We start from the raw sequence: 16,828 nt of genomic DNA on the forward strand, positions 1-16,828 counted from the left end.
GTGAAGCCGTCCGGCCCCGGACTTTTGTTGTTTGGCAACCTGTCAATGGCCTCCACAATTTCCGCCCAAGAAAAAACCTCAGCAAGCTCTGACAATTCCGTATGCTGATACAACGAGCTTAATTGGACAGAAGGCCTCGAAGGAGCAGGTTGTCCAAGTATCTCAGCAAAGTAGCTCGTAGCCAGGCTGAGCTTATGGCAGTTTTGAAAGTGCTCCACCCCATCTTTGACAAGAACCTTGATGTTGTTTAGACGTGCTTGACAATTGGCAGCAGCATGAAAGAATTGACAGTTTTCATCACCTGAGACACACCAGCGAACCTTGGCACGTCGCCTCCGGAATGCCGTTTGCCACAGGATAAGCTGTTCTGCCTTGGCAGAGGCAAACTCCCTCAGAACAGACTCCAAAACAGACAAGCTGCACCGTTCTTCAACAGCATTTAGAAAACAAACCACGTGTTTGTTATTCTCTATAAGCAGCTTCAAGTTGGATTGTCTTCTGCACCAACTGCGAAGAGCAGCCCTTGTTCGCCTCATCTTAAAGTTTATGATAGAAGCGGAGGATTGTATGTCTCTGATGCCCCTCGACCAACAATCAATAATGATATTTCTGGCCTCCTCAATCTCCAACCAATGATTTTCCAACCCTCCTCTTCTATCACACATTAGAACTAACAAAACGAATATCTTCTATCACACATTAGAACTAACAAAACACACAATTTATATCATAAGATTCTAACAGAGAGCCCATTTGATAACTGTTAGCCGACAAGGTGCTACTCAGCTAATGATGACATACTGGCCACTCACAGCTGTTACCATTGGCCGACTAGCCTTCTTGTTGGAAAAAATTAGCCAACAAGGCCTTTTTCGGTTTTTGGTTATCTGACAACATCATATTCTTGACAGATTGTTATATACACATGTACAATTATTATCAAACTTTGGGGAATAAATAAATAATAGTTGAAAAATTCTCTGCTGAGGTACAAGTTGGAGAGATTTTTCTCTGCCGGTGACATAACGACCGCAATTAAACTGCCCATGGTGGGTACGCACATGTCCTATGTGCCGGCCGGCCGGACAAGTGGTTGACAGTTCGTGTCACGCAAAATTGCTGAAGAGAGCTCGGATCGATCAAGTATCGGAGTAATATAAAAGTACATCAGGGTACAAAATATTCTAAATGTAATAAATATTATATCGAGGTCCTGAACCACCGAACAACCACTGCCTTATGGTGCACATAGCCAACATCAACTCACACACACGATCACGCCGGCAATTAACAAAGTCATATAATACCAAAGCTATGCGTATGCAAGAAAAAAAAGCCAACAATGATCATATTCGTATCAACCATCTCATGACACCACATGGATGACGAGATTATTCAACAACAACGTTTTTAGAAAGGGAGCGACACCCAAACGTCACCGTCACTGGATCCAAACATAAGGCCAATATCTAGGTTTTCACCCTGAATAATTAGTCCGAGTGTATCTGAACAATGCCTTCAATAAGGTAACGACGTAAGAAAAATATCGTCATTGTCAGGTAGAACCCACTCAATTTAGACCTAGGCATTTTCACCCTGGAGCTCGAGACCCGGTGCTAACAGACAAACTGGACGAATATCAAAACACAATATTTGAGCTTTGTCTAAACACGCGAAGGGAAAGAAAGAATTTTTGCAGGCTAGCTAGCCGCCGGCGGCTTTGCCTGTCGCAATCCTGTGAGTGTGCCAATCCATACTATTAGATCGTGATGTGCATCAAGCAACATGTACCGAAAATTAAGATATTCCACATAAAATAAACTTACCACTTTGACTCTATGTCCTTGGGGCAAATTAATGCAACCTCATTTTCAGTGTTGATGCCTTGATGCACACTTGGGTCGACCAAGACATGGGCGGATTATTGAAGTTGATGTGGTACTGCCGGTCCGATGTGGTCATCGGCTGGGTTCTAGTAGTGAAATGTGGTGCTTGCTGGCACCTTGTTGGAGACATCTTACTTCCACAAAGATCAAATGGGGGGTGACTTAGAAATAGTTACTTCTCCCTCGCATACACAAAATAGCAAAACATTGTAATTTGAAATCAGTTTTATTTGACTTTTAACATGATAGACATAGAATATGTCGCAACGGTAGAGTATTTTTCTTTCTGGGGGAAACCTTCTGATCTAATTATCATCAATCATGACAGTACAATGAACATAAAGAACAATAAAAATACATCCAGATGCATTTACCACCTAGCGATGACGCGAGCCGAATGAACGCTGTCATCATCGCCCCTCCCTCATCGGAGCTGGGCAAAACTTGTTGTAGTAGACAGTCGGGAAGTCATCGTGCTAAGACCCCCTCCCCCCCCCCCCCCCCCCCCCTAGGATCAACGCACCAGAGAAGTAACCACCGCCAATGAAGAGAAACGTAGATAAAAAAGATCCCACCTGTAGACACATGAATGTGGGCGAACGAAGATATCCTTTGTGATCCGTCGGAGATACACCTTAATACGTCCTCCGACGCTAGAGGCACCACCAGGACGGGGACTAGACAGGGGGAACCTTATTCCATCTTCAGGGAACCACTACCGTCTCGCCTTTCTAAGTAGGACACAAACCTAACCAAACTTAAAAAAATAATCTAAAAATGAAGCTCTCCCGCCGGTAAGGGCCTGGAGGCAGGAATCCGTCACTTGTTCGCTTAAGACTAGGATGAACGGGTACGACTCTCAAGAATATGTCTCGTATTTTTTTTCTCTAAACGAAGACATTAGGAATCTTATATCTTATATTTTTAAGAAGTTGGTCCCAATTCTCTCAACATGCAAAGTGTCCACCTCAACGTTCCACTAAGCAATGCATTTAAGTCTTCTCTTCCACTAAGCCATGCAAAACCTGCCACATAAGCACCAATTCTCTCAACATGCAAATTTTCCACCTCAACGTCCCACTAAGCAATGCATTTAAGTTTTCTCTCTCATTAAGCCATGCAAAATCTACCACATAAGTGAGTCTTGCATTTAACTTATAAATTACAATATTTTTGCATTAGTCTATGCATGTAAGGTTGTCACATCATATATTCATGTTAGTCGTTCTTTACATTTTTGTTCAAAATGACCATTTTAACTGTAATTAAAAAATATCCTATTTTAAAACAATTTCTTTTATTGATTTTCAAGCTTATACTTTCTTTTCATTAGATTTAGCAACTACTTATGCATTTTCTAACAAAGTTACCGCAACAACGCGCGGAGAGAGAGAGAGAGAGAGAGAGAGAGAGAGAGAGAGAGTCATCCTCAGTACTCATGTCCAATTTTTTCCTCAATGAAGAAGACACCGGTGTGGACAACTCCAAGGAATTTTAAACTCACATTATGCTACTTATGTTTCAAAACTATTTTGCAACAATAAACTAATCAGTATAATAAATTTCATATAGTTGTATTTCATGCTCATATTGTTAATTGTAATATTCAAGTTCCACATAAGCAAGTATCATCTAAACATATTCTTTTAGTTGCTAATTGTGCAGTGCAGCACAACGGGTCACCGTCTCACCATTTTGTGTGCACCTTTTAAGGGCACGTATCATCTAAACATATTGTCAACCATTCCTGCAGCAACACGCGGGGAATTGTCTAGTGGGAAGAAACGAGCGGATCATGTCGAGTAGCTAGCGTCAAGCTCGAGTGGTCGCCTTGAATGTGAGCAAAACAATATCCGTACTCACCACAAAAGTCAATGAATGATTCGTGCTGGCTTTGACTTTTGATAAATGACAAGTCGCCCTAGTTCATCAACTCATCAGCTCAGCTGTAGAGAGACTATAATTTGCATCGCCAGCAGATCGATCGATATCCAACCATCATCATGTCCTCAGTGCTGCTTCTAAATCTCTTCCTCAGCACCGTAGCCCTTAACCTAGCAGCCTTGGCTGCCGGAGAAGATGAGTTCGTCTTCTCCGGCTTCAAGGGAGCAAACATCACCGTGGACGGCGTCGCCACGGTGACCCGGAACGGCCTTGTCGACCTCACCAACGGCCAGGAGACTCTCAAAGGCCACGCATTCTACCCTGCCCCGCTACGGTTCCGTGAGTCCCCCAATGGCACGGCCGTGAAATCCTTCTCCGTCTCATTCGTGTTTGCCATCTACCCCAACTACCGGCCCAGCCAGGGCATGGCCTTCTTCATCGCCAAGAGCACCGACTTCTCCTCCGCTCTCCCCACGCAGTGGTTCGGCGTCTTCAACAGCGCCAGCCAGGGGAACGCCAGCAACCACGTCTTCGCCGTCGAGCTGGACACCGTCAACAACAGGGACCTGCACGACATCGACGCCAACCATGTCGGGATCAACGCCAACAGCGTCGTCTCCAACAAGTCCAGCACCGCCGGCTTCTACGACGACGACACCGGCTCCTTCAACGCCTTGAACCTCACCAGCGGCGAGAGGCTGCAGCTCTGGGTAGACTACGAGAGGGAGCCGACACGAATCAACGTGACCCTGTCTCCTGTTGGCATGGCCAAACCGGCGAGGCCGCTCGTCTCTGCCATCTACGACCTCTCGACGGTGATCACCGAGGACGCGTACCTTGGCTTCGGCTCCTCCGCGGGCAGGGATGGCAGCCGCCACTACATCCTTGGCTGGAGCTTCTCTTCATCAGGAGGACCTGCGCCGGCTATCGACATCCGAAATTTGCCGAGGCTGCCTCGTCTTGGCCCCAAGCCTCGGTCCAAGGTCCTGGAGATCTTGTTACCATTAGCAACGGCCACCTCTGTCCTCGCCGTGGGAGTCACCATTTTCCTGCTCGTGCGAAGGCATCGGAGGTACGCCGAGCTACGAGAAGATTGGGAGGTTGAGTTCGGGCCTCACCGGTTCCCATACAAGGATCTCTACTACGCCACACAAGGGTTCAGAAACAAGAACCTGCTTGGGGTTGGCGGCTTCGGAAGGGTCTACAAAGGGGTGCTGCCAAAATCAAAACTTGAGATAGCCGTCAAGAGGGTGTCCCACGACTCCAAGCAAGGCATGAAGGAGTTCATCGCTGAGGTCGTCAGCATAGGGCGGCTCCAACACCGTAATCTCGTGCACTTACTCGGCTACTGCCGGCGAAAGGGCCAACTGTTTCTGGTGTACGACTACGTGCCCAACGGAAGCCTTGACAAATACTTGTATCATCATCGTCAGCGCGACAACAAGCTGCAACCTACTACTCTATATTGGGCTCAGAGGTTCAAGATCATCAGGGGCGTCGCATCTGGACTCCTCTACCTTCACGAGGAGTGGGAACAAGTTGTCATCCACAGAGATGTCAAGGCAAGCAACGTGCTCCTTGACGCTGAAATGAATGCCCGGCTAGGCGATTTTGGTCTTGCACGGTTGTATGACCATGGCATCGATCCACAGAGCACGCACGTGGTTGGCACCATAGGATACCTAGCTCCTGAGCTAGCATGCACCGGAAAGGTAACCCCTCTTACCGACGTGTTTGCGTTTGGCATATTCATCCTTGAAGTCGTTTGTGGACAACGGCCAATCAAGCAAGATGCACGAGAAAAACATCCCATGTTAGTTGATCGGGTTCTTGAGCACTGGCACAATGGATCACTCCTCGACATGGTGGATATTGAACTCCATGGTGGCTATGATGTAAATGAGGCATGCTTAGCACTCAAGCTAGGACTACTGTGCTCGCACCCATTCGTGGACACCAGGCCTACCATGCGCCAAGTAGTGCAGTACCTTGATGGTGACCGCATAACACCAGAACTATCATCACCAGTGGACACCAACTTCGAGATGCTCGCTGCGATGCAGAACGAAGGTTTTGACCCGTACGTCATGTCTTATCCTTCTTCCACGGCAAGCCATGGCACGACATCCATTGTCTCGGGTGGAAGATGACTCCATGCCTAGTCCGGCGCCATTTGGTTCTCGTAAGATTAGGGGTCTTATCTGCAACATCCTCCAATTGGACCACAATATTTTCTATTCTGTAGGTTTCGCCGGTAAACTTCTGAATATTTGTATGAAATACTAGTTTTGTTTCTTATGTACATCTATATATTTTTCATGGAAGCATTGCCCCTGTATTGTATGCATGTCCGGGTTAGTAGGCATTTTATCGTAAAACCCCAGGCTTGCTGCCGAAAGTGATAATTCTACCGGTGCCGGTATGTAACGACAATGTATCCACCATCCGCCTTGGCATCAAGATTGGTGCAGTGAGTTGCAGTATAAAGATGCGAAATAGTGACACTCATTTAAAAAAAACTGATTTCACTTATTTCAAATGACTGCTTTCACTCATTTCAAAGAACTGTGGCACTGCATGGGACTCTCCCTCTCCAACTCTAAAATAGCTTACCCGCAAAAAAAACTCTAAAATAGCCAATAGGGCCATAGAATATACTAGGAGGCAAGGGAGATCAGAGGTTGACTTGTAACAGCACCCCCTTGTATGGGTCAAAGCAAAGGAGCAGCCCAGCCTCAAGATTATTGTTAGCAAACAGAAAACAATAAAGACTGCAGACTTTTCAAAAGTATGACACTTATTTTTCATGCCACTTGGATTGGACGTACTGGTGCTAGAAATTAAGAACAACAGTGTATATTTTGGTTGGTTGGAAATTTTGCGGTGCGAGACCGGATTGGCCGAGAAAAGTTCTACGGATAAAGACGGGATGAAAGACCAGCCGTAGGAGAGAGTGATTGCTTGCAACACCTTAAATATAATCACACGCAATATGTGGCTGATCTGTTCTCTTGAACCGTGCCATTGAAAAGGCTTGCTGCCATGCGTCATTTTGTTCTGAACTAGAGGCTGCGCTGACAAATTCCGTAGTCGCATCGCATGTTAACTTATTGCAGTCTCAATTCAACAAAAAGGTAAAAATGTCAAGAAAATTTATTATCTCATGCTTGTCATTATCAGGCCACGCATTCAGATAGCTTATATGTCGCATGGTCGCATCATACACATGACTTTGGCATTCAGATAGCTTATAAACTGTGTTGTACTTGTACGTGCGTAGTAGCTGAATATTGCAAACAACTTTTCCCACTTCCATGAAGCTAGATCGTTACCCCATCACATACCAAGTTGCGGCCTAGCTAGCTGTAGTGACGGCTCCGCCATGATAATCCTCCATAGATCCATCCTTGTGTACTACATGTGCCTCATCATCCTCTCCCTTGGCCCGAATCATGTAGAGCTCTGCACTGCGCAGGCGCAGTCGTTCGTCTACTCCGGCTTCCAGGGAGCCGATGTCACCCTCGACGGCTCCGCCATGGTCCAACCCGGCGGGCTCCTCCAGCTGACCAACAACTCCGACATCATAGGCTACGCGTTCCACCGGGCTCCCCTGCGTTTCCGTCCCGGCGCCGGCGGCACGGTGCGATCCTTCTCGCTCTCCTTCGTCTTTGCCGTCCAGTCCGAGTTCGACAAGGAGAGCAGCGGAGGCATGGCCTTCTTTGTAGCCCCTGGCAGGAACTTCTCCGGCGCCATGCCGGGCAGTTTTCTGGGCCTCTTCAACGCCTCGACCAACGGCCGCCCCGACAACCGCATCTTCGTGGCCGAGCTCGACACCTTCGGCAACGGGGAGTTCAAGGACATAGACAGCAACCATGTCGGCATAGACGTCAATGGGCTAATCTCCGTTGAAGCCCACACGGCTGGTTTCTATGATGACAAGACTGGTAGCTTCACAAACTTATCTCTGAATAGTGGGGATCCGATGCAGCTGTGGGTCGAGTATGATGCACAGACCACACAGGTCATCTCGACTCTGGCTCCCCTCGGTGCCGCCAAACCTCGCAGGCCATTGTTTACGGCCACCACCAACCTCTCTGATGTGCTCAAGGACCCATCTTTTGTTGGCTTCTCGGGTGCATCCGGCTCACTCAGCACACTATACTCCGTGCTTGGTTGGAGCTTTGGCGTGGATGGCCCTGCCCCGGCAATCAACATCACAAGTTTGCCCAAGTTGTTTCGTGGTCGTCAGGAAGCTCGATCCAAAGTCTTGCAGATCGTCCTTCCGATTGCCACCGCAGTGTTCATCACAGCCATGGGAACCGCCATCACCCTTCTCGTACGAAGGCATCAGAGGTACGCTGAGCTGCGAGAGGATTGGGAGGTGGAGTTCGGGCCACATCGGTTCTCCTACAAGGACTTGTACCATGCTACAGAAGGATTCAAGAACAAGAACCTTCTAGGCGAAGGAGGCTTTGGGAAAGTATACAAAGGAGTGCTCCCCGTATCCCACTTGGAGGTGGCCGTGAAGAAAGTGTCCCATGAGTCAAGGCAGGGGATGAAGGAGTTCATCGCCGAGGTCGTTAGTATTGGCCGCCTTCGACACCGCTACCTAGTGCAGTTGCTTGGTTATTGCCGGCGTGAACATGAGCTCATTCTGGTGTACGAGTACATGCCGAATGGTAGTCTTGATAAGTATCTACATTGTGGAGAGGACAAGCCTACACTTGACTGGACCCAGAGGTTTGGGATCATCAATGGGATCGCATGTGGCTTGTTGTATCTACACGAGAAATGGGAAAAAGTTGTCATACACAGAGACATAAAAGCAAGCAATGTGCTTCTTGACGGCGAGATGAATGGACGGCTCGGTGATTTTGGCCTCGCAAGGTTATATGATCATGGTACCGACCTACAAACCACACATGTGGTTGGCACCATGGGTTACCTAGCCCCAGAGCTGCTACGCTCGGGCAAGGCTTCTCCTCTTACGGATGTTTATGCCTTCGGCACATTTCTTCTTGAGGTTGCATGTGGACAGAGACCCATCAAGCAAGACTCGGAAGACGAACAAATCATGCTGGTGGATTGGGTACTCGAGCATTGGCGCAACGGAACCCTCTTGCAACCTATGGACACAAGACTCCATGGTGACTATGACAAGGATGAGGCCAGTATGGTTTTGAAGCTAGGGCTCTTGTGCTTGCATCCGTTGCCCACTGCGAGGCCAAGCATGAATCAAGTCATGGAGTACCTCAGTGGAGAGACAACGCTACCAGAGTTGGCACCCACACAAATCAACAACGTCAACATGATGCACATCAGAGGGTTTCCAGACCTAACAACGAGCATCGGCACATTCTCTGGTCTCTCAGGGGGGCGATGATGACCTATGTTTGTGGTGTTTAATATGAACATGTACTTGCATCTGAAGGAACAGTAGTGTACATTATATACGAGTGCTTGTATGGAAAATAAATTAGTAGACTTAGTATGATGCCCCTAGGGAATAGCAATCAATTGAACCGATCAGATGTATGAGCCCTCTGTTGTAACTTGATGTGGTTATTTTCACTAGGGCCGGTTTGCACTTTTGTGACACTCAACAGCCTTCTGCTAGCATAGTGTGACACTCAAGAGTAAAGACCTACTTCCACCGTCTCATGCCAGGAATTTCTCCGCCTCATTACACTTTCAGCCTGTCCTAGCCCATATTGCTCTCACTACGAGGATTATATTATTTATATCTAGGTCGGCATCTGCAACGTACCTTCACGCGCACAATGTTACCAAACCACTCGTGCTCGCTTCGGCCTAGCCTACGCATTTCACCTTCCAATAAGCTTGGCTAGCGTAACAGATACAGATACAGAGCGTATGGGTGCTTACATAGGGGGGAGGTTGAGGGACCTGGAGATGAAATCGCCGGCGACCTCGTCTTCCCGGGCGACGAGGTGCTCCATCCTCGGAGGGTCGTCTTTGGACGGGCAGGGCGGAAGCCTGTCGTAGGCTGGGTACCTGCAGGTGCAGTAGATGCCAACACCGTCCGTGTACTGCCTGCGGAGCGGAGCAGAAGCTGCTCGCGAGGGCGGGGTTGAGGGGAGCTTACGAGGTGGCTGTTAGGGCCTCTACGGGGTCAGCGGCCCTGGTTGCCCTGGCGGCGGCGGCGGCGTCGAGGTGCGTGGTGGGGGGGACGCGGAAGCGGTGGCGTGGGATGCGGCGGTGGGTGGTGAGGAGCGGGGAAGAGGAGTAGAGGGCGCGGGGGAGGAGGGGCGGCGGCGGCAAGGGCCGGTGCCATAGCTAGGGGAGGAGGGAGGCCAAGGACGCCGCGGGCTTCGTCATTCCGGCGGGTGGCGGCGGCCGGCGGGGTTCGGCTTTTCCCCTTTGTTGAGGGTTTTTGCCTTTTGGGCTGTCTATAAGATAAGATTGTGATATTTTTCGTGCTAATTTTTTTTCGTGATATGATATTTGGGCGTGAGGAGAGTGTGTTTTTCATCTAAACTTTGTCTAAACTAACAGAATTTGTAGAAAAAGGGTCTAGGATTGCATTCTTCGGGAACAAAATTTGTCGTTCTGGAATATATTGCGTCATATATTTTTTTTCCTCTTATTCACAAAAAGAAGGACGTCGATAACTGCCACACGTGTGGCATCTAGGGGTATCTGCCGCACGCCCCGTGTGGCATCGACACAGGCCCGCCCGCCCGAGCACGTCCGGGCGCACCCCGCTACAGCCCGCACGTTCGGTGTGCGGCGTGATCGCCCACATGAGCACGTCCGGGCGAGCGACCACGCGGCCCGCACGACCCATCTCGACCGTCGCCCCTCCCCGCCTGCGAGCCACACGCCCCGCGTGGCAGTAACCACACGTTTCGCCGCGATTGCTATGGTCCGGACCCTCTTCCATGTATGTGTAACTGCAGTTGCCATGTCGCTGAACTGCAGTTGCCATGTCGGACAACTACAGTTGCCATGTCGCTGAACTACAGTTGCCATGTCGGACAACTACAGTTGCCATGATTGCTCAACTGCAGTTGCCATCTCAGGTCAAGTGCCGGATGCCTTTTTGGGCAACTGCAGCTGTTGCCATGTATGGTCTGGTCCACTACAGTTGCCATGATTTGAATACTTTAGGAGTTGCCACCTACTACACTAGACAGTTGCCATGTAGCACTATGAAACATGGCAAAAAACATGTGTAGGTAAAGAGAGAGTTGCCATCTGCTTACAAGCACACTAGGGCAATTGCCTTGTACCCTGCAAAAACACATGGCAACTGATAGGTTTTGGTGTGTGGGAGCGGAGACGGGCATGTGGAGTACAGTGGTATCTTTAGGAGTTGCCACCTACTAACACTAGACAGTTGCCATGTAGCGCTACAAAACAGACGTGGCAACAATAACATGTTCAGGGTAAAAGAGAGTTGCCATCTGCTTACAATCACGAATAGGGCAGTTGCCATGTAACCTGCAAAAAACATGGCAAATGGGCAGTCGTGGGAGATGGGGGACAGAAGTCGTGCGGGGCGTGCGGGCGCGGGCAGTTCCACCGCACGCCCCGAGTCGCAACCGCTGGCATCGGAAGAAAAACAGCATGCGGGCGAACTCCCTCACATGCCACACACGCGAGTTGTCCTACGTGGCACACAAAATCAGTCCTCTCGTGCCAAGATTCGTGCAAAAGGTACTGGGTGGCGATCGAGGCGGGTGGGAGAAAACTTACTTCATACAAATTTCGGAACAATTGAAGTAATGTGGCTTCGTCGTGTCGAAGAATGTCGTTCCAATCACATCATCATCCACCATGATACAAAACACGTGCTATTGATTGCGGCTTGTTTGACCGGCTGCCGAGAATATTAGTCTAGGGCATGTCGTTGTTGTCGAGGGGTTTATTGGTGGCGCCTCCTCGCGTGGCAGTGCTACTATCTGCTCCCCTTCGGGTCGGTCATGTTGCCTTGATTTTCGACTCTCTGCCCCGCCTTCCATTCTCGACATCTTCCGAAGGTGACAATTGCCGGCAATGTGATGGCTTCATGCTCTATCTCGATTTATCGGTGCCCTTCGACGGTGTGTGCGGCCAGCCTCATCTCGTACATTTGTTCAAGGATGTCCCATGGTGGAGCTCGGGGTCAAGGTTCGTGTTGTTTGGTGAAATCTCGAATGCCCTTGGATGGCATCAGCAGAACACTTTGTAGTGATGGCGCGAGATTGGCAGGCGAGATTCATGACTACTCGTGCGATGTTGTCCGTGAAATAGACGACAGTGGCCAATAACACTTGTTGATTTGCATGTTAGATTCATGATGTGAAACGATTTGCCATTCTTGTAATGCCTTGGGGGGATTGGGAATGTAAATTTGTAAGGTCAGATATGAATCAGGTATTATTTGCAACCGGACTTACCATTTTGTTTATGAAGCTGTCAAGCGAATTTCACTTGAAATCCATTTAGATTCATCTAATCTAATATCAAATTATCAATATGGTCAAATTTTCTTCAACTACATCAGTATTTATCTGGTTATGGATCTACGGGACACTTATTTTAGGACGGAGGGAGTACGTCTGTGTGGCAGGGAAGCATTGCCAGGGGGTCTTTGATCAAAGAAGATCTCAATATGTGATGCGATGACACCGGTTAGCTCGAGTCAACGACAGCCATGTCACTCTGCTAGCATTCGTTCCACGCCGTCACAATTTCACCTAGACAGCCATGGATCTTTAACTTCACAGCTCCACGTTGCGCATCTATCGCCGGCTTGCCGCGCCGTCGAGGCATCGATCGGTGGGTCACCTCGTCACGTACGCCACGAGGTCGTCCAGGTCCCGGCGGGAGGACCCGCCGTCGGCCACGGCGGCGCGAATGGCCTGCCCGAGCGCCCTCGCCCTCTCCCGGACCGTCGCCCCTTCCTCCGATCGCATCGCCCTCTCGATGGCCTCGCGGATGGCGGCCGCCGGCGTGACTTGCCCGCGCTCCTCCCATGGCCGCACGAGGACGCCGGCCCCGAGGTATTTGCACACCAGCTCCGCGTCTCATGGCTGGTCGCTGTGCATCGGCCACGCCAGGATGGCCTTCCCGTGGCTCAGCCCCTCCACCGTCGAGTTCCACCCGCAGTGGCTCATGAAAGCCGCCGTCGCCACGTGCGCCAGGATCTCCAGCTGCGGCGCCCACCCGGTGACCATCACGCCCGTCCCCTGAGCAGCCGCCGCCGCAGCCGCGTCCGCGAGCCCGCGCGCGCCGCCGGACTCGCGCATGTCCGCCCGGTCGGTGTCGCGCAGCACCCAGACGAACCGCTGGTTGGTGTCGCGCAGCGCTGCGGCCAGCTCCCTCACCTGCTCTGCCCGGAGAGACGACGTCGTGCCGAACGAAATGTACAGCACCGACGACGGCGGCTGCCTGTCGAGCCATTCCAGGCACTCGTGTCGCTTCGCCGGAGCCCGTGCGGCCGCGTCGGTGACGGGGAGCACCGGGTTCAGAGGCCCGATGGCGAACAGCTTGTGGCCGTCGGAGGAGGAGGCGCTCTGGGCGGCGAGCACGTCGAGGAACTCACCCTCGAGCGCGCGGCAGGTGTTCACGACCATGCCGGCGCCGGGCGCGCGGCGGCGCTCCAGGCCCATCCGCTTGGCGAGCGCCACGAAGTCCTTGGTCGCGCAGGCGTCGGCCGGGTGGAACACCATCCCGTGCTCCCGCAGGAGGCGGTGGCCGGGGTCCATCCACCCGACGTTGTAGGACGCGGCGAGGCAGTGCACCCCGAGCGCCTCCCCGTTGGGCAGCCGGGCCGCCTCGCCGGCCGCGAACGCCGCCATGCGGTCGTGCAGGACGACGACGCGGCGGTGGGACGCCGAGAGCTCCTGCAGCAGCGCGGCCAGCGAGGCCCGGGCGGCGGCGCCGTCGCAGAAGGCCTCGAACAGGGGCTGCATGTGCGTGGGGAACGGCGAGGACGGGTCGGGGTCCGGGGACGCGTGCGCCGGGACGTCCAGGGCGCGGAAGCGGAGGGCGAGGAGGGAGCCGGCGTCCCAGCCGTGCACGCGCGCGCGGGCCTCCCGGAGGTGCGGCTCCGGCGCGGCGAAGTGCACGGGGATCCCCCGCCCCGCGAGCAGCAGCGACAGGTGCAGGAGCTGGTTCAGGTGGCCCTGCGCCGGGAACGGCACGGTGACCACGGCGACGGGAAGGGTTTCCATCGCCGCGGGTGATCCAGATCGGAACGCAGCGGCGGCGGCGGCTCACGGGCTCGCTTTTGACTCTTGGGAAAAGACAGAGGTTTCGCGACAGGAGGCACACTAATCTGACACTCGCCAGCGTGACGCCGGATTAAATTATTGCTCCGTCTGCTCTTGTTGTTCACGTTGCTCCGGGCTCATTTCAATCCGCACAGGCTCAGCTCCATCTTTTTTTTTCGAAATAGGCTCAGCTCCATCTTGAAAGAATTCTGCTCAAATGTGTGATTGAATGATGAAGATTATAACAAACAGCCTGTAACATTTGGTATTTGTAACTTATGTACTCCCTCTGTTCACTTTTATAAGGCTTTGTAGATGTTTCAGACATTGTCAAAATAGCTCAATTTCACTTGTCTGAAACGAGTTATAAAAGTGAACGGAGGGAGTATCTTAAAATAATACCCAAGGCGTGAAACAGTTTCAGTTTGAGTCCTCCTTGTTGAGTTGTTCTTTGAGGCCTTCCATTCATCTATAGAATGCGATAGCTGTCCAGCTGATTAAAACTGTGGAAATTTACCGGGCGGAACACTTGAACAGAAGAGACCTGAAACCATGACAAGCAGACAAGGTCCTTAGTATGGAAATATTGTTAATTTTATATGTAAAAATGTCGGTACAAAAGTACGAAAAGATTCTCAACTTTTTCATTAAGAAACAAGTTTAACTTAACGCTCAAAGCTCGCCGAAGATAATGCCCACACGACAAAACAAATGTTAAATCACTCCAAATTTGAGTTGAAAGCTTATCGCAAGGCATCGGATATAGTGAACACCCTTGCCGTGGATCACCTCTCCAATGCGATAAGCACGGCTTGATTCCTTGATAATCCTGTCAATTGCCTCCTCACTCACTACAAGGACCATCCGGACGCCCATGTTGAACGTCCGTGTCATCTCGGCATCTTCAATTTCTCCAACCTAGAAACGTGTACCAAACAATCCAATAGTTGAGTACAAAGAGAGTCAATATATTGACAGAGAATGCCAAGCCAAGTTTGTTTGTTAGATATTTACCTGTTGGAGCCACTTGAACACAAGTGGCACTTCCCACGATCCAATGAAGATTTTCGCACCGAGTCTAGTAGGAAATACTCTCGAAGTGTTATCAGTGAAGCCACCACCAGTGGTATGGGCTAGGCTTTTCACACCACCCTTTCTAATGATCTCAAGCACCTTTTTCATCCAACATGATTGAGTTACAACTTTGGGCATAGAAATAAAACCATGGGAAATACGGATCATTCATCGATAAAAACTAACTTGCTTAACATAGATGGCAGTTGGTGTCATGAGAATTTCACCGACGGTACTTGTTTTGCAATCGTTTCCTGGGAACTGGTCAGTTAAGGAGAGTCCACTTTTGTCCAATACTCTAGAAATAAGAATCTTTTTGGCTATCATTAACCATAAACAAGAATAAAAAACAAACGGATAAAATTTGAACTATGAATCATCTATCTGAATTTGAGACAAATTGAACTAGATAGGTGTAATATACCTTCTAAGGAGAGATAGCCCGTTTGAATGAACCCTACCTGAAGGAAGACCAATGAGGATATCTCCCTCCACTATGTTTTTACCGTCGATGAGGTTATCCTTGTCCACAACACCCATGGGAAAACCACCAAGATCATATTCACCTCCGCATAGAAACCAGGCATCTCTGCAGTCTGTCACAGTCAATTACTTAATAGGGAATGTCCTTTTGTATTGTTCCTTATACAAAAAAAAGGCATAGTCCATATGGAATGTTTATGGAGAGTAAATACCAAATTTACAAAGAAATGAACGACAAATATCACGGTATTTTCAGTTAAAAATTTGTCCATGCACCAAAGATGAAAATAAATACTCAATACATATCATTACAGTTATACTAGCTTCAAATGCAAGCTTCAGCTTTGTCCCAACACCATCAACGCTAAACACAATGTATTCATCCTCTGTTCAATCCAACCACGGGAAACAAAAATATCATGAGTATGGCATTACATTCTTATGCCCAAACTGAGTAAACAAGAAATACAAGATCTGACCCACACAATGGATCATGAACTTCTAAAAAAAGGCCAATGGAGCATCATAGCACAACTACAATCAAGACAACAATGCTCTCTTTGCACGCGAGCCACATATCTGTCAGAGTTATATTTGGTAGTTAGAGATAACATGAAATTAGATAGGAATTGTTTACATATTATATTTAGTGGGCTTTTTATACTCTAAGTCTTAAGGACCTCTACATATACTCGTCCGAGAGGTTCAATATACGGCACAAATCACATTCTCTCAATTCTCATCCTCTATCATGATATCGCAAGATCCTAAACCTAGATCCACCCCAACTCTCGCATCGCGCCGCTCTAGGGAGATCGATCTCCATGGTATATATCAACTGTCCTTGAAAGCCTTTTTTCCTATCGATTCATCGATGGTTCTCTCTGCCAGTCGTTTGACTGGCATCTTTCTTTTTTGGTTCACCGAACATAAAACGATTGTGTCGCCCATGCCGTACTGGCCTCATACGCATGTACTTTGACATCGGCGTCAACTCGACACCAGACGTCTCCTCGTCACGAACTATGTGTCAAGTCAGGACGTGTCATACAACGGATGTCTTCATGCATCGTAGTTGGCTTCTCTCGTCAACGCCTTGTCCATCGTTGGTCCATCTCCATCGTTGCCACCACCGATCGTGACGACTTCGACAACACCGTCGGGACTCCCATGTGAGCAGCTTCGTCTGCAACAACGGGCCATCAACTCAACATGGTCTGCACTCTGTATAATCAACCGGACACACACATTGCGATCAACCAAACATGTGTGAGCATGCGC

At 49.7% G+C, this 16,828-nt stretch overlaps 1 protein-coding gene, 1 long non-coding RNA gene and 2 pseudogenes across 2 annotated transcripts; 1 reads left to right on the forward strand and 3 right to left on the reverse strand.

Moving 5' to 3' along the window:
* Positions 1 to 1,447: 1,447 nt before the first annotated feature.
* Positions 1,448 to 3,624, reverse strand: LOC120974966 (uncharacterized). The gene is made up of 2 exons (XR_005770611.2): positions 1,827 to 3,624; positions 1,448 to 1,735 (listed from the first exon to the last, which is right to left on the reverse strand). It is a non-coding gene; the product is annotated as an uncharacterized lncRNA (long non-coding RNA).
* LOC109758835 (uncharacterized) lies at positions 3,624 to 9,342 on the forward strand. The gene is made up of 2 exons (XM_020317699.4): positions 3,624 to 5,850; positions 7,170 to 9,342. The coding sequence occupies exons 1-2, from the start codon at positions 3,890 to 3,892 to the stop codon at positions 9,151 to 9,153; spliced, it is 3,945 nt and encodes a 1,314-aa protein (XP_020173288.2). The 5' UTR covers positions 3,624 to 3,889; the 3' UTR covers positions 9,154 to 9,342.
* Positions 9,343 to 12,152: 2,810 nt separating this feature from the next.
* Positions 12,153 to 14,483, reverse strand: LOC109758836 (cis-zeatin O-glucosyltransferase 1-like; annotated as a pseudogene).
* Positions 14,484 to 14,704: 221 nt separating this feature from the next.
* Positions 14,705 to 16,532, reverse strand: LOC109758832 (phosphoribosylformylglycinamidine cyclo-ligase, chloroplastic/mitochondrial-like; annotated as a pseudogene).
* Between the last annotated feature and the right edge of the window lie 296 nt (positions 16,533 to 16,828).

Source organism: Aegilops tauschii, chromosome 2 (assembly GCF_002575655.3).
Source record: "Aegilops tauschii subsp. strangulata cultivar AL8/78 chromosome 2, Aet v6.0, whole genome shotgun sequence".
Lineage (NCBI taxonomy): Eukaryota > Viridiplantae > Streptophyta > Magnoliopsida > Poales > Poaceae > Aegilops > Aegilops tauschii.

Coding starts and splice junctions, on each gene's coding strand:
- LOC109758835 (XM_020317699.4), top strand. CDS start 3,890: ATGTCCTCAGTGCTGCTTCTAAATCTCTTCCTCAGCACCGTAGCCCTT. Junction 5,851..7,169: donor CAGAACGAAGGTTTTGACCC/GTACGTCATGTC, acceptor AATCCTCCATAG/ATCCATCCTTGTGTACTACA.